At 40.0% G+C, this 22,136-nt stretch overlaps 1 protein-coding gene across 3 annotated transcripts in view; it reads right to left on the minus strand.

The window, feature by feature from the left end:
- LOC134534857 (inositol 1,4,5-triphosphate receptor associated 2-like) overlaps positions 1-22,136 on the minus strand; it is a 194,679-nt gene that overhangs the window by 6,749 nt on the left and 165,794 nt on the right. For all 3 annotated transcript variants that reach the window (XM_063373495.1, XM_063373497.1, XM_063373496.1), the window contains 5 exons: positions 18,696-18,806; positions 14,920-15,038; positions 10,243-10,363; positions 4,903-4,998; positions 837-964 (listed from right to left, as the gene is read on the minus strand). In XM_063373495.1, the coding sequence (XP_063229565.1) occupies positions 837-964; positions 4,903-4,998; positions 10,243-10,363; positions 14,920-15,038; positions 18,696-18,806 (575 nt within the window). The remainder of the gene's footprint in view (positions 1-836; positions 965-4,902; positions 4,999-10,242; positions 10,364-14,919; positions 15,039-18,695; positions 18,807-22,136) is intronic.

Raw genomic sequence — 22,136 nt, forward strand, 5'->3', positions numbered from 1 at the left:
GCATTGTAAAACTTTCTATTGACTAGCTCAAAAAATTATGCAGCGAAAAGGCACTTAATCCGGCATCTAAGGTATGCCACATTTTGTAATCCGGCCCCAATCGATCCGCTCGCGTTCAGATTTTTTATGGGTTTATTCCGGCCATGTACCTTGGCCGTCAGGTTGAAATGGTTTGCTGCCAACTCTTTTAGTTTGTTCAGAGTTTATTGTTACGGTCAGTTTTCATTTTGGTGCAGCATTTCTTGTTTTATATACAAAAACTATAAAACTACCTATATTGAAAATCTAAAAGAATCCGGCAAAATTGCTAATCCGGTGTCTGTGGGCCCAAATGTGCGAGACTAAAAACCTTTAACTGTAGTTATAAGGACACTGCTCATTCTTAAAGGCCCTGTCACGCTGTCAAGTATTTGTCTCCAATTATATTTGTCTACAGAGTTAGAAGGGTTGTTAGTATTGGATGAAAAATGGCTTCTGATTTTCTCCATCAAATAAATTTAAACAGATTACTTCTAATATGTTTTTAATCATGTCACACTATCAAAGTTATTTTTTTTGTTTGAGCTATCTCAAACAGAAACAGATGTCATGTCCATTTTTGCTAGGTGTGGTTTTTATTGGCTGATTGCATCGAACATCCAACATATTTTAGAACCAGTCCTGTATGTAAAACTTTTGGTGGAAACTCAAATCATCCAATTTTGTCAAAACAAAATATGGTGGTGCTAGTGATGTCATAACCCGAAAACTTCGACACAATATATTGGAAGGTGTTGGAAGCAAATCTTTGACAGGGTGAGAGGGCGACTGGGTGACAGGGACTTAGCTGCACTCACTCTGTCTTGTCCAAGCGGTCTGCGGAGTCCCATTGGGCGGGGGGAGTCTCGCTCGTGGCCGAGGGCTGGGCCGGGTTCAGAGATGGGCGTCGTCTCAGGGTGCTGCTGCCAAAGCGACTCTTTATATCCTGTCGAATGGTCCGTCGTCACAGATGTTTCAAGTTAACAATAGTATCTCATGTGCGTTGAAAACATTTGAGCACTGGAGGAACAGACAAGTAGAACCTTTACTATCACAAGCCATTGATGTCAGCTAGGCAGTGGCTGATGTGATGTTAGGTTACAGTCACGTGACATTCCTGCTGAATCATTTGCAAAACTAAAAGGGTTAATTGTTCCTCATTTTAGATCAGTTTTATAATGAAAGTTTTGAAAATCAAATATATTTTGTCTACAGTACAGTTTTGCATCACAAACACATTCAACTGCATACTTTACTTAATATTTTACGTTAAAATACAATTGGATACATTACACATAACAAAACATATTTTCAAAATTGAATATATTTGGTTGATTATACAGCTTTGCATCAAAAACATCCAGTCGTTTCTTTAATTTAATTTTTTTTAAATACAACTGGATAAGCAAAAACAATCGATTAGGTACCAAAAATGGATAAAATAAAGTGTTAACTAGATGTAAATCCTTGCATTGCAGCAATTTAATTGCGCTTCTTTGTAAATAATCTCCTCATTAACAAACAAAAAGTAGTAACACCTTTATTTTTTTCTTCCAGAGGGTTAACTTCCCTCTTACACAAGCTATAATTGAAACGTTCCTTAAATGTACATATCATCGGTATACTATCAAAGGTGACCAAGAACAAAAATAGGCAAAAATGAAATTGAATTACTATCTGCCTAATAAAGGGCAGAAGCATAACTCGGACAAATGCCCAAGTCATTATCAAATCAGTAAAGGAATTATTCTAACCAAGTCAAAATAACTGAAATATTGTTCGTAAAAAATTATTCGACTTTGCCACTTTTCGCCGTATTTTTATGATATGTACATACTGGAGTCTGGCTTTGTGAGGAAACGGAAGTGGGAAATGCAATATGTTGCTTTTTTTTAATATCATTCTTTTTTTATAAAAAAAATATTTATTTTTGACATAGAAACAATTAATGAAAGAGCATGTTATTAGTCTGTTTTTAATTTCCAGGTTATTATTTAATTTAAATTCTGTTCTTCCTAGCACAACATAAACTACACAGTGACTGGGGGATTAGAGAGAGAAAATGCAAAGGAAAAGACCAGAACTTTTGTGCGACCGCAACTAGCTCTTCAATCGCAATAATATGCCAGCTGATTAATCCCTCAAAATTATGAGATTTTTCTTGCCAAACTATGCCCCTTGAAATTTAACTTATAACCACTACAACTGAAGTCCCTTCAGACTTATTGGGACATTCCCAAAATCAACTGTTGAAAGAAAAAAATTACTGCCCAAAAGTGGGAAATTGAAGAACACCCACTTACAAGGGGAGGGCACGACTTGAGGGATAAGACTCAGTGTATTAGTGGCATACCTTTAGGGTGTTCACCCCTTAATATAATAAAGAGAACTGGCCAGCCAATTCTGACCAAAAAAAAAGCCTTGAAAAATTTAAACACAATTTATTTACTAGTTAATTTCCAATCATTTAAGCATGTACTTAAGGTAATGTGGCCAGGCCTCTGGCCAAAATACGTTTTGGTAATTATAGTTTTGTAAATAACCTTTTTTAAAAACATTTTATTGTTATTTGAATGGCTAGGTTAGTTTTAATTAAAAGTTATTCTATTTAGTTTATTTAATTAATACCCTGGTTGTAAATATTTCTATTTGATCGCTGGGGACGTCTTTCAACCAGTTTACGCGAGTAGTGACATTACCGGACAGATTATTCCGACCTTACGGTCGGCATACTCACGTTCCCCTCCCACATATGCGTCCTAATAGGGTAGGGTGGGCGTAGCATTCCAGTTCGCTTTATTATAAACATTCCAGAGCTTTTATGGAAAAAACAGGTATGTTAGTGATCGCTCCCTTTTGTTCATCGGGAGGGTATTAGAGATTTGGCAATGACCAGCGGCTGGGGCCACCAACCCAGCATAGTCACCGCCTCAGCCCCGTACCTCACTCAGCTGACCAGACAGTTGGCTGTGTCCTGAGCCCTAAGACTTTATCAGCACTGCTGGCGCCTTCCCCGATCTCCCACATCACGCTGGGACCCCTCAAAACACCCAGTGAACCCGTGGTCCGGTGGAGGTCTATCCAACCTTTTTTAGCTGTCCAGGAGCTGTGTCGTCGCTCACCACGTCGACTCCGCATAGGGCTAGGGAACCTTTGGAGCCTGCTCCAAGCGATCGGACATAACCGGGCAATTGGTATTAGAAGTGCAAGTTGACAGCCCTGGGAAGAAGGCGTGTGGGTGTGTTGTTTGGTAAAGACACGGGCATTCGGAGTCCGCGCCTGGTTGACTGCAGACTTTGCGGGCGCTCCACTCGTGAAGTTAAATTGACGTCGCGACGTCTGTTGGCTGTATAGCAATGCTCTGGTGCGGAGCGGAATAGTTCACGAGACCTGGATTGAAAGACGTTGAGCCTCGAGCACGTATTGCTTGGCTATCAGGGTTAGACTAGACTTAATTATTGCAGGCAGCGAGAAATCTTTAATGCCTGTTTTGAGAATTAGCTGCGAGTGTGTATTTGGTGCACCTACGAAGAAAACTGTAAGTACAGCTGCTCCGTATATTCTGATTGTTGGTTGCGGGAAATGGACAGAAACTTCGGTAACGTGGTACATTTGGTTCTTCGTCGAGAGGACTAAATATTTGGAGCGATAGGTTCGCGCACTCCCCTAGCGTTTTTCTTAATATTGTAAATTGATGAAATTTTTAATAGTGTTTTTTTTGTATTATTTTTATTTGAAAGGGCCTGTTATATATTTGTATTGATTCTTCACACAGCGAGAAATCTTTAATGCCTGTTTTGAGAATTAGCTGCGAGTGTGTATTTGGTGCGCCTACGAAGAAAACTGTAAGTACAGCTGCTCCGTATATTCTGATTGTTGGTTGCGGGAAATGGACAGAAACTTCGGTAACGTGGTACATTTGGTTCTTCGTCGAGAGGACTAAATATTTGGAGCGATAGGTTCGCGCACTCCCCTAGCGTTTTTCTTAATATTGTAAATTGCTGAAATTTTTAATAGTGTTTTTTTTTTTGTATTTACTTTTATTTGAAAGGGCCTGTTATATATTTGTATTGATTCTTCACATAACTGCCGGAAGTTCAGGTATATACCTTATATAAGCATTTTGTAATACTAGGTAATCAAATTGTTTTGCTATTACTCAATTTTTATGTAACTATATTTGAATTTCTTTTTATTAGATTTTTATCTTTTTGCGCTTTATAAATTATTTACCATCTGATATTCTGGAATTTTCACGTTTGTTATTTATACCAAATATTCCGTGAAAGTATTACGAAAAATAAAAAAAAGTTTGTATAATTAATAACATTTTATTTTATTTCAGTTAATGCCCACTTGGACACCACTATCTTTTGCTCTGCTTTTTAAGGAACTATTTTTAATATCCTTTATATTAACACTCGGTCTGGATGTTTGCGTGTATTTTAAGTACATAGAGTGTTGCAGTTATTTTAGATTTCTTTCTTTTTGAAAACCAGTCGGGTGTTGAGCTTGTGCTATCAACTGAGTGCAGAGGGTATATACCACAGTATAATACTCGACATATTGAAGAAAAACACTTCCAAAGTAGCCTACTTATGAGGTGACCAGAAACCATTTGAATCAGTTCACACATTCCCAAGGAGACTACATAATTGGAATGCAAAGGTAACCATAATTAACTAAAGAAAGCATTTTTTTTTTAAATATATTCTCAGTATGTGAACTTTCCCAGTTCTGATCACCGCACGGAAACTGACCGTTTGAGAAATCAGTTGGACAAGAGAGTGTTTACTACCAAAAATTATTTCTTCTCTGAAATTGGTTTGAAACTGGCAGCTGACTTAAGTCACTGCACGAGTGTCTCCTTCGTGGGATACTCACCGCCAGGTAGGAAGACGAGATGCCGCCTCTGAGGGAGTCAGACGATCCAGGAGAGCGCTGGGGCACGGCGATACTTGCTCTTCGCTTCGCTCCGGGCTGCGACAATGTTACAACGATAAGAGTTCAGTAATGACAAGTTCATGTTTTGCAAGTTGCAGATGTGGGCAAGGGTGTAGGCATGGGGGTCACGTGCTCTCACTTCCAAAGTGGATAAATTAGGAGCAAAGAGCTGTGGTAAGAACATTTCAAACTTATTCTCACAAGATATTGCGCAACAATTACCATAGGCGTGCGCAGGACTTCAGTATTGGTGGTGCCAGATTACACAACAGCCCTGTCATTCACGTACCCCGAACCTAAAGCGGGGGGTCCGGGGGTCCTCCCCCGGAAAAATTTGGATTTGAAAGCGCAAAATGGTGCTATTTAAGGTGTTTCCGAACAAAAACATTAAATACACAGATGTAAAAATTTTAACATTTTTTATGAAATATTATGGCTTTGAACGTTATAATCACCAGGAAAACTACTAAACTATTTACAGTTTTAAGCTTTGTTGAGCCATAAAGTAAATTGCACAAATTGTTTGCACGGAATTCATGCTGGTGGCTTTGAAAAACCGTACTTACATATTTTCTGAAGATGCCAAATAAATGCTAGAAAAAAACATTCTAAAATGTTAAGTTTTAAAATCAACAAATCAAGGGAGTTTTTGTAACATACCTTAAATATGTAAAATATTAAAATAATAAAAACACACAAATACGAGTGGGCAAAAGTTTTAACTTTTGGAATACAACAAAAAAGTTTTGTCGGCGACTGCATATAAGTATCCTTTTAACTAACTAAACTCTTTCTCTTTTTTTAAATAAACCCTGGCGGACGGCGGCTATTATTCCGTGCGCCTGCCGAGTGGAGTGAACAGTGGACACCGAGCGCGCATTCTATGTAATTCGAGGAGAACTATGAGAAGTATTTACATTAATTTCAGAAGTTTTGTAGCCGCGGCCCGCGTGTACAACACAAGTAATTGCAACTGTCTTGTTTCCGTGTGTATAGTTGGTTATATTGATAATTGATATACTGATAGTGTTATGAGCACATATCAGTAACTCGACACGATTGGAAAACATTTTTTTTTTTTGGAAATAATACGTATTTTTGTAAGTATGTATTATTTCTGCTTGAAAAAGGAAAATAACGTTAACCCTAATGGTGGTGCCAAGGCACCTGTGGCACCTACCGTGCGCACGCCTATGACAATTACCCCCCCCCCCCCCCCCCCCCAAATGTAGCGACTCCACATGGCTATAAGAGAAACAAGAATTATCAGAAACAGTAACGTACCTATAATCCAACACACTAGAAGCAAAAATAAAAATAATAAACGGTAGCAGACGAGTATGAATTTTGGAAATATTTAAATTAAGATGCAGGAGTTACATTTAAGGACAGGGAAAACAAACCAATTGTTACAGAGCCATGTATCGCCGTTCGTTCACGTTGCCCACTAACCAAATTATATGACACGAGAATGCCCGGAAAAATGAAGACAATTTTTTTTAGCACTCATAACCCGCAGAAAAAAAAAACAAAAACACTTCACTGACTGGTAGAAAGAGGGGGGGGGGGGGGTGAGAATGATGACGCTACTCGGCGGGAACCTAAAAGATGCGACGACTAGCTCGTATTGCAACTTTTTGTTATTGCTTATTATTGTATGGCACTATGGAGCCCCCCCCCCCCCCCTTTTTTTTTCCATGAAAAAAGTTTGATTTCCAAAAAAAAAAATGCCCTTGAGTTAGATAAATGCTTGACATGTTTTTTTTAATTCATTGGACACTGCGGTTACTTTTATTATGTAGGATAATGATTAGTTTTCAGGTACATTTGGAAAAAGTTTCTGTTTAACACAATTAGAAAAATGATCAAAATTGATATCGTTAATGGAATCTCCCGACTTAATGTTAACGTATTTGGAACAAAATAAGCGTAATTAAACATCCACTCGTAGTAACAATGTTTTACACAGTTAATACAAATTGAACATGACTTAATAAAAATCAATTAGAACGGACAAAAAAAAATACTGACCACCTTACCTTGGCCTTAAACAAAAATATATTTAAGCTAAGAAAAGTAACATATTTTAACACCCACTTCTCAAAAGGTTTAATATTAGTTACCGGGTAAATCAGCAGCCTCATTAAAGACCCGTCTACAACAGTCCGAACCTGTGGGTGGTCCTTATCCTAATGTGAATGACGTCACATTGTCACACGGAAAACTGCCCAGTCTACAATTGCGATGTCCGATTATACTGATTTATAAAATAGTCACCAGAGAGCAGTAAATATAGAGCGTCAAAATAATTATTTTTCGATTGTACTAGTTACATGCTTTGTAAATGTGTACGCAGTTAATTTTTGGATATTTAGTTGACTTGTGAAATTTGTGGGAGTTCAATAATATTCTGTAAGGCAAAAGTGAATGTTAATAGTCGTCCGTTATTTTCCATTTACCTTTTGAAATGGGAACAGGAAACAGCAAATGTCACGAGTGTTTAATCTTCTTGCAATTGCAGATGGGCCTTTAAGACCCGTCCATAACAGTGTTTTCCTAAATTGTATACGACGTACACTGATCGCTGATTGGTTCACGTGACCCTCTGACGTCAACGGTGGTTTGGGCGATGGTCATTTTCTCCCTGGTACGAATACATTGGTCAACTTGACATTTTTGTCCTAATCCGTGTCCTTTGATAACACAGAATAAGTAGAACACTCAGGATATTTGCCGTTTCCCGTTCCCATTTGAAAAAGGTAAACAGAAAAAAAAACGGACGATGTGGTAGGAACAGGAAGCCAAGAAGACCAAGAAGACCAAGAATAAAAATATTTATTAGTGCTGTCCGTTTGCGACCGGAGTTTTTCAAAGGCCGAACACACAAATTAATTATTGGCAGTGTGAATAGAATTCATTTATTAGCATTTACACTTGCCTTACCGAATAACTAAATAGTATTGAACCCTTACAGTTTTCACAAGTTTTATCAGTAAGCATTCAAAACTAAGCTGCATTCTCATTTAAAATGCATGAAAACAAGAAACAAAAAACAATCGAAAAACACCGCTCTATATTTACTACTCTCTAGTGACTACTTTAGAAATCAGTGTATTCGGATATTGCAAATGTGCGACAAAGAGACATCATTCACATTAGGTTTAATACATTTTTTCGGGCATACGCCATTCCAGTTTTGCACTATTTTTCATGGGTGGGAAAAAAAATTAATGAACGAAAAATAAGCAATACAAATTAAAATACAAACCCACAGAGAACGAGCCTAAATCAGCTGATATCAAACAGATGAACCCAGTGATGAACCTAAGTATTGTGGGCAAAAACAACGACAGCACATACAAAAACAGTTTAAACTTAAATATCAGACAGCACAAGAATTACGTGGATGGAATTTAGTCACGAAAAAAAAAAAATTACAGCACAGACGATCACAGTGGTCTAACAATGAAAAGAGTTTCAACAATAACAGTAAATGCAGAAGGAAAACGCAGTAAATGTACGTACACAACAATGAAGATAAACAGATAGTAGGTTTTCCATGACCAACACTTAAAATTACAAATGCTTATATCCAAGAAATTTCATTTGAATCAAAATTTCCCCATGAGTAATTGAAACGAAGTGTCGTCCACGTGTTTGACCACCTACTGGATGCACCTAGGTACCAACTGGATGTGGCTGACCACCTCTGGACAAATGCATTATTGACCTCTGAATGGATGTGTCTGGCCAACGAGATGGCGTAGGTACCTAACCACCAAATGGACATGATAGCATTTCCAAACCAAACAGTCGTGCGTGTCCGGCAGACCAATTGTTGTGCGTGGCCACTAACTAACTTGACATGAAAAGTTTACATCGAGACGCGGCTGGTCACAGAATAGACGAGTCTGGCCACTGCCGTGGATGGACACAAGAGTCGCTACTTCCTGCAACTGGCTGCAAATGCCGCACCGCTCACGCTCGTTCCGGGGCCGGCGGCGCGATCCCGCAACGAGAAGCCTTCTTTTCACTGACGAGAGAGCAAAACCTCCGATCGTGCATCTTCGGTTTTTTTTTTTTTTGTTCATTGTAAATAAATATGGAGGTGTTGTTAAAAGGAAAGACCATAAACAAGGCAACGGTATTTATTTGTAATTGTTTTTAGAGGAAAATACCTAATTGAAGAAACGTACTTCGTGGAATTGTATATTTTTCATACCGTATAAAATCTAGGAAGTCTTTTCCTTCCACAAATATTCTCGGGACGCCCCATATTCCCTTGCAATTTTACGCAACTTGTAATTTTCAGGTAAGGACATGATAACTAATGGTCAATTAGGTTAGGTTAGCTACATTGTAAATACTTTAAAACATTGTGAGCGGTTGATTTGGTTAGGATAGCTACATTAAAGATACTGTGAAATCATGTAAACGGTTTCCTAGCGCTGGATAGCTACATATTAAAAAGTTATTGGCTAAGCAACCTTAAAATGATTTTACAGTATTTTTAATGTAGCTATACTATATAACCAACCATCCACTAAACAATCTGTGTGGCTTTTTTATACTGGAGACAAAAAAAAACACGCGTGTAAAAAAATTAAAAAAAAAACATCCAGGGGGTTGGCGCTCCCGATCGGCCAACTTCGGAAAGGCTCGGCATTTGCAGCCAGTTGCAGGAAGTAACTGGCGGCGGAGTGAGTGGTCAGTGCAACCACTCACCACCAGGGGCGCTTGCGTCCCTGGTCACTAAATCCAGTACTGGACAACTGGAAAAGCGGACCACGAGTCCAAGTGCCCAACCCCCGCATGGTAGACTCTTTTCTACTCTGTCCAACACTTCATCCAGACCATCCTCTGTCTCCTGTAAATTCCTACACGTAATGCATGCCAATTTGCATCCCGCATGAATGTGCCCAGGGTTTTCCCTGTGTCTATGCAGGTTTTACCTGGGCCCAACCTATCTCTAGTTATAGTCTAGATTTAAGAGTGAGGGGAGTTAGTCATGGCGCCAATCGCTGCCATGGCTGGCCAATCCCCTCCTAGCACATGATGCATGCGACCCTCTCCTTGCATGGCTAATCCCAGCATGACTAGGCGTATAGGCTTCGGCCTGAGACGCACCTAGGTCCCTCCCTAACCCGGACCCCTCCAAAATACACTTAGTTTTAGTTAGGTTAGGAAAAAAAAAAAAAAAAAAATCAGGAAGTAGCGTTGCTGCCGCTAGACTCTTGTCGGGTCCGATGTCGCCGGCGGACGGACGGACGGACGGCTCACCTGGGAGGCGATCTTGCCGGCGCCCGTCAGAGTCTGGATGGAGCGGTGACGTCCCCGCGAAGCCGGGTCGTCCGTTTCCGTCGAGTCCCCCAGCACGATCTTGTTCTCCGTCAGCAGGCGCCTGCCACATACCCGCCACGGTCCGGTCTCACAGAGGGGTGGGGGTAACATGAGTCATCATCCTCCCCTACCCTCCCCTTCGCCACTTCCTCAGTTACCAACCCCGAAAATCTAACTTCGTTGCCAATTTTTTTTACATTTAATTTTAATGCACATACGGATCATCTGATATACTGCACTAGTATGTTTTCGAGCAAACATGGCATTAGCATCATATTTTAAACACACACACACACACACACATATATATATATATATATATATATATATATATATATATATAAGTATCACAAATCCATGGTCAAGAGCCAGTTTATGATATTACCTACTATAGAACGTGACACCTCCCCTCTTCCCCCCCCCCCCCAAAAAAAATAATATTATTAAATAATTTTCATGTATATTCATCCTTAAAAGGCTTTGGCATTTTACATTTCAGCTCAAATTTTCTTATTAGATTAACAGATGAGAATGTCATGCGCAAGTGCAGGGGCGTAGCCAGGGGGGGGTTTTAGGGGTTCAAACCCCCCCCCTTAGCACAAATCTTTAATTAATTTCTTATTCATCGCTCAAACAAATTTCATATTAAAATTAATTAAATTTTTATCATTACAATATTTAAATTAAAGTACCGAAAACTGCTAAAATAGCACTATTTTACACCTTAAAATCCAAATTTTCCCGGGGGAGGACCCCCGGACCCCCCGCTTTAATACGGGGGGGGGGGGGGGGGGGGCCATGCTTCTTAACACCCCCCTTACACAAATCCTGGCTACGCCACTGCGCAAGTGTTCGTAAATATGATCACTTCCACTGCAAACAAATGCGAAACAGACATTGAAATGAATTTAAAAGAAAATCCCTAGACTAACTGTAATGGCAAGAAAAGAAATAACCAACTCGGCATGTAAGAATCAGCCTTAAAATTCTTCACATGGTACATATTGCAAATACCACATTTTTCATTTTGCCAATTAATTTATTCTGCTTGTAAAAGTTAGAACCACCCATAAATTATCTTGACCAACCATGTGTTTATTTAATTAATTAGTTCATCACAAATAAATGAATCCAAAATTGCATCAAAAATTTGTGATCTTCAGAAAAATAATATACACCACAATTTATTCCAGTATAAAATACTACCCAAAATTCCAAATTCACTGACAGAAAATGTAGGCAGTTTAGTGAAAAACTATTGGACGTTTCTGGTTATGTCAAATAATTCACAAGTGTGATAATTCACGACTCAAAGGTCAAGTCAGCGAAAGCTTTAAAATTCATTTGAGTAGTAATTACGTACATTAGTTAAACATTAAACACTTTCAGCGTATGAATACTATTTAGAAAAGCATTTAGTGCCCATCCAATAGTACCGTATAAATATTTATTCTGTCTACTGATGTCTCATTACTTCTTACATACCTGTTTTTATAATGAATGCAAATCTTTAACTTGCATAATAATTTAAACTATCACTTGAGGCTACATTTTTTTATTCGTCAAATGATTAAATCATTGCCAGACTGCACTTTACAATAGCTCAGTGCCTAATGAAGGGTGTACCTGTGTTAGTGAGGCGGGATGATAAGTGCGACACTCGCTGATGTTTATAGCGCGATATCCCCTCTAAGCGCAAGTGCACAGGACAACTGTGAAATATCAGCAGTAATCATAACATTACATGGCGGTGAAATGAAATATAAAGGTGCAATGCAAGGTCCTTGGGTGCATTCAAGAATCTTTACCGGATGTTTCATGCCTAAATATCACTCTGGAATATCACAAAACTACAGTTCTAAACGAAGTAAGGAAGCAATAACTGCTCACCGCCATAGGCGTGCCCAGACATTTCCATTAGGGGGGGGCCCCTGCTAAATTTTTTAAATCAGAAGCTGAATTTAGAATGTTAAATAGCCTAAATACATTCACTCATTGCCGTGTTTATATTTTTGTGCAGTATCAACGAGATGTGTTTACTAGTTAATATTTATATCCGTATAATTTTAACAATCTTGAAAATATGTTTTTTTTTTCCATAGACAATGTTTAAAGGGTACTTACACATTTCCCCCCCTCAAATTTTCCAATAGCTTGGTCCAGATCTACCTTGAAATGAACTTCTTTATAGTGAATGCAAACACAGCAATTCAGACAACAGAACTTTAACAAACCTCTTAAAATATTTTTTTTTGCTTGGCCATTTTAAGGGACCTCGTGTTTTAAATAAACTAAGGCGGCTGCATTTCCAGAACGATAAAATGTTTAACAATATTGTTAATTAGCACGCTGCAACACTGAAACACAGTTTGAGTGTCACAGTGCCAGGAATATACGAATATTAACGAACGCATTAGAGAAAATGCCGATCTGAGTGATTACATTAGGAGGGGCCATGGCCCACCTGGCCCCCCCCTGTAGGCACGCCTATGCTCACCGCCCTTTGCGTATTCTTAAAAAAGCTTTTCGTTAACAGACCCCGTTAAGATGTCTTGAGCAGTTTTCAAATCACCTGGTTTCTTCTGAAGCCCTGCACACTTGTACGTGTGTCGGAGTAGGTGAGCCCCTTAATTAATTAAAAAAAATCTATACTTAATAAATATGAGTGTTCATTACTTATAGACATAGGTCAAGTACGTATTGGTTAAATTCTTCGGCGTGGACTCTCATTACGGCAGCCCCGGATTGGAGTCTCGGCGCGACCATCCCTGTTTATGTTTCCCGAGTTTGTCCCCGAAATCACTCCAGGCAAATTCTGGAATGGTTCCTTTAACCCTTTCACCCATACTTTGTCAATTTCTAACATACACATTGTTAAAATTAATTGAACAGTTAACACTACGATGTTTCCCTTTGGCTTTTGTGAACTTTGGTTCGCAACCTCCACCACAGCCGGCAGCAACGTGGTTGTTACACATTTCCGTTCCTTGACTTTAGTTCCGTTTACGAATTCACTCCAACCAACTCCGTATACCGGAGCTAAGATGTTATATATCATTAAATATATATCTTACTTGCTTTTAATACAACTTACATGGACTGAATGAGATAAACTCAACATATTTGCTGTAATTCCTTAAAAAAAAAAAAAGAAGTGAAAACTCAAAACTCAAACCAATGAATATTTTGTACGAGGGGTCGCGAGCAACGCACCAGCTATCTGCGGCTCCAGTGAGCTACAGAGCGCTACACACTGCGTAGCTCGTGCAGCACTAGTTATCTAATTAATTACGCTAGACTATTCAACAATTAATGTTCCCTCACAAACCTTGAAAATATTAAGGAAAACATTTATTTGGATTTTTTTGTTTCACCCTTCATGTTTATAAACAACGTATTTTTAGTTCTACAATCAAGATTTTTAAAAAATTCATAACTTTATCATAATTATTAATTAAACTTCAATATATTTTTCAACATAACTAGCTTTGTAGCACAACATTATAAGATATTTTTGGTGGATTTACCTACCGAGAGTCGACAATCTAAAGCAAAAATAAATAAAATATAAATATATATATTTAGATAAAATTTTGCATACTTTATGTTTAAAAAAAGGTGAAAATCAAACCCCCTTAAACCATGATTTTGCTTCTTCTTTATGAGAATATCGCATTTGATGTTCGATATTCCAGGAGAATTAACGTCTGCATATGATTTTTAAAATAAGCTTTCCCGTTTTCCCTAAATAAATAGATTTATTTACCATCCAAGTTAAATAACAAATATATTTTGAATAGTAGTGTAGTTTGTGGCGATATGATTTTTGGTTTGGTCGGTATGAAAAATATAAAAAAAGGGGGGGGAGGTTACAGGGGCACAACAACTAAATTTCCAAAAGGGGGGCAATATACCTTTTTATAAAGAATCATCGATCCCCACTATTGAAGCGGGGGGTCCGGGGGTCCGGGAAAAATTGTATTTCAAGGTGGAAAATGGTGCTATTTAAGCAGTTTTATTATCTAAAAATTGATTACACAGCACTTTCTTTGCCCCCGTTTGCCCCCACTTCAAGGTTTCAGAGGGGGGGGGGGGCAAAATACCCTTGCCCCCCCCTGTTGTTGCTCCCCTGGGGAGGGAGGCACCGAGATGAGGTTTTTCCCCGGGTGGAAACTAGTCTAGTTACGTCCCTGTTCGTAACTTCTGAATGCAGTCTCGTTTGTTACGTCTCCGTGCATCGTGTAGGCAGCAGGGGCGCCAGCATCACGTGCCGGGAGATACGTCATCGATAGAGACCGGAAAAATTCGCGAATTCATTTCGCGATGGGCTAATATGCAAATAGTTATACCTCGGTGCTGCCTCTGCTATTGGTTCACAACTCACCTGGATGACTATGGGCCAATGAGAAACGCCCGACCAAAGCTTTATAAGAATCACAGGCTGCTATACGTTGGGACGTCTCACAATACAGCAGCCAATGAGTGGGTGACATTTGACCGAGTGTACGTAGAACTATGGAGTTCATCCTAGAGGTCATTGAACCCGCGGATTTTTTTCCTTGTCCCTAGTCATCGAGGAGCCACGGGGACTTTGAGAGGAGGAGCCGGGGACTCCACCTTGTCTCCTCCAGCTCGGAGTGTTCCTTCTCGTACACCCTCTTGAGGTTGTCCACATGAGCCAGCATCACCTCGACGGCCTTGCTGAGTCGCTGCTCCTGCTGCACGGCGCCGAACATCTGCGACAAGCAGGGCCAGTCTCTCTCTCTCTCTCTCTCTCTCTCTCTCTCTCTCTCTCTCTCTCTCTCTCTCTCTCTCTCCGTCATCACGGACCAACAAGCGGCTTCAGGACGACTTTTCGGGAGGGGCCATCGCACAATGAAAAGGTCGTAGTCGCAAAAAAAAAAAAAATGAAAAGTGGTCAGATATTGGTAGAGACCGGAAAAATTCTCGCGAATTCATTTCGCGATAGGCTAAAATACAAATAGTTATGCCTCAGTGCTGCCTCTGCTATTGGCTCACAACTCACCAGGATGACGCTGGGCCAATTGAGAAACACCCAACCAAAGCTTTATCGAATCACAGGCTGTTGTGTTGGGACGTCTCACAAGACAGTAGCCGATGGGTGGGTGACATTTGACCGAGTGTACGCAGAACTATGGAGTTCATCCTGGAGGTCATTGAACCCGCGAATTTTTCCGGTCCCTAGATATTGGCCTTGCAATATTATTTACAAATTACAGGTTTCAAATACAGAACCTCAGTAGCTCCATGCAACTTTTGATGAGATAAAAGTTTAACATGTGAAAAGTAAATATTTAAGTAAACATAAATATACACTAATCAGTAAAATTGGTCTCGGGAGGGGCTATCGCCCCCACCGCCCCCCTTCTGGAGCCGCGCTTGGTCAGGACATGCTGCCACGTGGGTAATAAGCCACTTTTTTATTTTTCCACACATCGTTCCGTCCAGAACATCGCGGAAATGGCGCATATACACGCATGATAACGGTTAGGGGCATGCACATTTCGCGAAAAAAAAAAATATATATATATATTCCGAGTCTATCTGGAAGTTAAAACACTGAAGCATCGACTGTGTTTCTTTCAGTTACATATCTGTTTTTAGAACACAAATCACAGCGGAAGCAAACGCGCCCAGAGTGGCTATTTAAAAAATAAGGCAACGACTTCTCTCACAGACGGCTGCCAATCACAAGGTGTGCCTTGTTGCAGTCTAATATGCCTTCATGTATTTTTTTCTTCTCGCGTAAAATGCCTGCCCCTAATAACTGTTAGTAAGTATGAATTAGAATAAACACAAGTGTGGGGGGGGGGGGGTTGGGGGTGGAGTTTAGTAGTACCACGTTGTACCGCTATGGGCATGGGTATAGAGCTACCGTTCCATAGACAGCAAGCCAAACGTCGTCGCTAAAGAAGGTTCCGTTCGACTTGCGTGATTTTTTTTTTTTTTTTTTTTTTTTGTGACAGTTGTCTTGTGTGCTTGTGGCTGGCAGGGTAAGACAGTTAACCAGGCTCTCTACCTTAAAGTTTTGAAAAGATTGCGTAACAGAGTGCGGAGGAAGATGCCTAATTTTTGGCACTCGGGCTACTGGTTTTTCCACTATGACAACGCCCCTGTTCACGCAGCTCTGTCTCAGCGCCAATGTTTGACCAACAAAAATCGCATAACTCATGTGCTCCATCCTCCTATTCCCCGACCTTACCCCCTGCAATTTTTTTAAGTGAAACGTCTTTGCTAAGAGGGCGTCAATTTTCGAACGTTACGAAAACTCCGATCGCACGAGGGGAACAGTTAGGTACGTGGTGGGGGAACCGGTAGAGCAGGAGAATGCGTCAGCGGCGACGCCACTCCAACGCATGCACTAGCGGTCAAATGGGAAGACAGCAGGGAAGGAGGGGGGATAGTAATAATAGCAACTTTAAAAGTACTTCAGATAATTAAAATCATCCACAATTTAATTAGTTGCGATGGTGGTGCTATCTGTAGGATATTTGGCGTAGCAAATGTATCGAAGGTTGAAAAACGTCTGTTTAGAATGCATTGAAATACGTTTCTAGCCTCGTGCGGGGCACAGTTTATTAAAAACGGTTGCTTTTTCGTTACCTAACAGGGATTGGGTTTGGACACGTCCTGGAATACGGTCTGCGAGTTACATTACAGTTGTATCCAACAAGGTAGTGCTTATTCACTACCTTACCAGAATGTCTTGGAATACCGCCCTAAAACGTTACAGTCAGATCTTGTTTTACACGAATGTACAATTCGTAGTTGTGTATCAGAATACTCTAAAACATTACGTACAAATCTTGTGTACACGACCCTACACGACCCATGCTTTAATGTTAATGTTATTTCTTTCAATTGTAAATCCACCTTAACATTGTTGCGAGAATAGCCTATAATTCACAAAGACTTTTCAACACGCCCGAATAGTAGCCTTCATATAACTAAGGGATTTTATTTTTAAGTAAAAAAAAAAAATCAACGCGCGGGTTAAAAGCGTGACATATATGTATCAATTGACATAACAAAGATACTTTAGCCATTAAAAACGAGAAAAATGTTTGGAAATTGCAGAAAGAATCTTTGTGACGTCACTTGATACCTGTCGCTACTTGACAGGTTCTGATTTTAAGGTCCCTGTCATTATTGAGACCAACTGTTGTTCGTAAGCATAGAAGGGACTAATGTTTGGAAGCAAATTACATCGTTATTGGAAACATACGTTTTTTTACCCTTACGAATACCTAACGCAAAATATTTTATACAAAATGTTTCGTGCCTTTACAAAAGCACCATAAATACGACAGCCATCAATGCCTGCATGTTTTTTTTTTTTTTTTAAATGTTTGACAGATTAATTAGTTTAATTAAAATTTAACATTAAATTGCAAAAATCACTGTACGTAAATACATTTAAGAGATTCAAACGAAAACATTTAGTAAAGAAGCTTTAAAATTGAAAAAAAAAATAATAATAGCATTGCCAATGCACCAGTCGAAAACAAAATTCTGACACGTATTTTCAGTAACGCCGCGCCAGCAACGCGACGGAAATACAAAATATTTCTAGACGGGAAGTCTGTCACGTCCCACGTCCTCGCGCTGACGTCATAGATGTGCCGAACGTGATTGGTTATGAATCATCGCGTCGCCGCCGTCGCGGTATTGCAGTTCCCGCGTTTCTGCACGGGGGCGAACGTTTAAAACGGTTAGTAGTTACGCGTGAAGTTCAAAACTGCCGAAGTCGAGACGAAGGCAAGTAAGTATTCGGGCGCGCTGAAAAAAATGCTCTGTGAATGGTGTTCGTCGCACAAGAGTCTAGCGGCAGCACCGCTACTTCCTGCAACTGGCTGCAAATGCCGCACCGCCCACGCTCGTTCCGGGGCCGGCGGCGCGATTATAAATGCTTTAAAACATTGTGGACGGTTGATTTGGTTAGGACAGCTACATTAAAGATACTGTGAAATCATGTAAATGGTTTCCCAGCGCTGGATAGCTACATATTAAAAAGTTATTTGCTAAGCAACCATAAAATGATTTTACAGTATTCTTTAATGTAGCTATACTTACCTAATATAACCAACCATCCACTAAACAGTCTTTGTGGCTTTTTTAAACTAGAGAGGAAAAACGCGCGCGTAAAAAAAACATCCAGGGGGTAGGCGCTCCCGATCGGCCAACTTCGGAAAGGCTCGGCATTTGCAGCCAGTTGCAGGTAGTAGCGGTGCTGCCGCTAGACTCTTGTTTCGTCGTGAGCCGCCTGGCCAAAAGGGAACGTCGTGGGAAAGGGATGGGGGGTTGTAAGGGGGGGTTGTAAGGGGGAGGGGGGAGACAAGGCACGGCAGACGGCAGCAGTGCCAACATTACACCTCGGCAGAGTTGGAGACTTGCTCCGTGGACTGCTGCAGCACGTGGACCTGGCTCTGGATCTGCGTGAGTATATCGGCCGACTCCGAGTCCACGCACAGTCTGTTCAGCTTCTGCAACAACAGCAACCACCATCATCACGTGCCACGCCCGTATTCATTTGGCGTCTTCTCGAGACAGCTGGGAGCCGTCTCAACTTACAAACGCGCAACATATAAATATATAACTTAGAATTTTCTAAGTTATGACAATTTTAAGTGATGACTCTCGAAGACTTTCTAAGTTATCACGTTTCTAATTTTGTGTGTTTATAAATTACGTGTTTTTTTTTAGTTATAACAGTTCTAAGTTATGATGTTTCTAAGTTGTGTGGTTCGGCGTTGTGCGTTTCTAAGTTATGATCGTTCCCACTGATGGCACTTCTAAGTTATGTGGATTTTTTCAAAAATTTTAAGTTATAAATAATGTACTAAGGTGTGACTTTCTAAGTTATGTGGGTATCACGTCGACAGCGAGGTCGACGAAGACGAGCATACACAAGGGCGTCAGCGAGAGGGGGTATATGGGTATATACTAACAAATCTATGTAAGCAAATAGCGGGTAAAGTGATTATATTCCTACCCTCCCCCGTTACCAACTCTGAAATTAAATTCCACGTAAGTAGTATGTTTTGTTATGTCCGGGCACAGGCTTCAGGCTGTGGTGAGTGGTGCCGACCGAGATGTGACGTCATGGCGGCCATCTTGGACTCAAAAATTCCTCAAAATTCCTCAAAAATGACGCATGGGTGCATTTGGAGCTGTTGGAGCTTTGGAGCTGTTGGAGCTTTGGCACTGTTTGAGCTTTGGAGCTTTTGGAGCTTTGGAGAATTTTGTTCTTTGGAGCATTTTGAGCTGTTGGAGCTTTGGAGCTGTTGGATCTTTGGGCGCATTTGGAGCTGTTGGAGCTTTGTAGCTGTTAGAGCTTTGGCGCTGTTTGTGCTTTGGAGCTTTTGGAGCTTTGGAGCTGTTGGAGCGGTTAGAGAATTTGGAGCTGATTCAGCATTTGGAGCTGATTCAGCATTTGGAGCTGATTCAGCATTTGGAGCTGTTGGAGCATTTGGAGCTGTTGGAGCATTTGGAGCTGTTGGAGCTTTGGAGCTGTTGGAGCATTTGAAGCTGTTGGAGCTGTTGGAGCTTTTGGAGCTTTGGAGCATTTGGAGCTGTTGGAGCTTTGGAGCTTTGGAGCTTTGGAGCTGTTGGAGCATTTGGAGCTGATTCAGCATTTGGAGCCGATTGAGCATTTGGAGCCAAAGACATTTTTATTTTTCTTGACGATATCATACAGAACATAATCAATCAGCTTACTGATGACGTTAGCAACATACGGACTTTTGAAATATAACTTGTGGTTGGACTGTATATATGGAAAGCCATATCCGTTCGATGACAAAGTGAAGAAGTGTGAATTCAAGACATTGACTGCAGTAATTTACAGTTCTGACGATGTGAAGAAAACTGTTAAACACAGTATCCAGAAACTCTGTCAAGAAGAGGAGGACTATGTCTTTAAAGGTTCTGGTTGGTCTCTGTCTAGTATAAAACGATTGGAGCTTAGAATTAGTCATTTCACGCTGATGCAGGCCTAAATGTTTATAAGATTGTTAACTCCCGAAAATGATCCTGTCGTAGAATAGAAATTATGTAATACATTTAATGTTTGTAAAAGAACTTGTGGTGTTTTTTTTTTCTCGAACCTAAAACTTTTTTGGTATTTTTAATTAAATTTATTTTTAGCTGGCAGTCGAAATGGCTTATATGATGATGGTTTACTTGGAAACTATTCTTATTTTAGGACTTTGATCATGATTGATTGAAATTGATAATTTTTTTTACATAAAATTGGAAATTATTGCATCGCCCAGAGATCGAACAGAGGATATGAACTGATCGAATCAATCATTACGTTAATGAGTGAATCTTTTGATGAATTTTGGATTTTTCCCGAATTTCTATCTAAATAATTTCACTATTCCAAGATGGCGTCCAAATTTCAAGATGATAGGTGCCACGGTAATAATAAATTACTACTGCATTCTAGCGGGTAAAAATTACACTAACATGGTGTCAGCGTAATCTAGGAGCCCAAAACAAGATGGTAGCCTCCAGCAGACGAAGACAAGATGGCGGACATGACATAATACCAGATGATAATATATATATACCTTGGTATTGGTGGGTCAGTCGGCAGGTGGCTTTCATGGAAGAAGGATCTATCGACATTTTTTTTATTTTTGCTCTTAGCGGGTTCGAACGGAGGACATCAAGGCGTGTGTTTCTAAATATTATTTTATTAAAATTTGATTAATACAATTTAATTATAATTTTTTAATTTTTTTTTTCTGAATTTCTAGCATAAAAATTACGGATTTCCAAGATAGCGGCCGTAACGAAAAGTGCAACGGTGTTTTAAAGATTTTTATTAAAATTTTATTAGTAAAATTTTTATAATTTTTACAATTTTTCCCGATTTTCTAGCTTTAAAATTACGGAATTTCAAGATGGCGGACGTGATGTCATACTAGCTAACAATGTATATACCTTGACATAGTGGTGGGGGGTCAGTCTGCCTGCAGCCTCCATGAGGGAAGGATCGGTTGCCATTTTTATTTTGTCCTTGTCGGGTTCGAACCTAGGACTCCGAGTTCCATGTCATAAATGTATGTTTTTTGAATATTTTTTATTAAAATTTTATTAATATAATTTTTTTATAAATAAAAAAAAATATTTTTCATTAAATCGGATGATAAATAAAGATTTTCAAGATGGCGGCCGTAACGGAAATCCAACGGTTACGTTATACTACTAAATGACGTCAGCGGCTTAGAGCGGCTAGCTCTTAGGACTTTTAAGCTGCTTTTAGGAATATGTGTTCTTTCTAAGGCAAAAGTATTTTGAGGTTTTTTGAAATCCTAATTTTTGAATTTCTGTGGAAGAAAACGAGAAATTTTTCCTCAAAACGGGAATTTTTGAAGGCCGCCGTGACGTCAGATCTCGGTCGGCACCACTCACCACAGCCTGAAGCCTGTGCCCGGACATACCAAAACATACTACTCACGTATGCTCTGGCCATACACGACGTCGCATGTCTTATCGCTCATTACATTTCATTAAGGTATGCCTGTGCTAGCTATTGTTTCCCTTGTAAAATGAGGCAGTCTTCGATAGAAGCATAGTTTTGACACACAGCCTTTTCACGAAAAAATACGTAGCCCTAGCACGCATGTCCTGTAGTGAGGAACCTTCCCAGAATTTACATGGAATTATATAACGGAAAACCGTTGTAACGGGTACCCGTGTACCCGAACATAAGTACGTGTGAGCCCCTACTGAGTGTGATACTGTTCCGCCGCGCACGGAGCGCGCGGGCTACTCGACGGTCGCTGTGGCAGCCGCCTCGTCCG

Source organism: Bacillus rossius, chromosome 8 (assembly GCF_032445375.1).
Source record: "Bacillus rossius redtenbacheri isolate Brsri chromosome 8, Brsri_v3, whole genome shotgun sequence".
NCBI classification, from domain to species: domain Eukaryota; kingdom Metazoa; phylum Arthropoda; class Insecta; order Phasmatodea; family Bacillidae; genus Bacillus; species Bacillus rossius.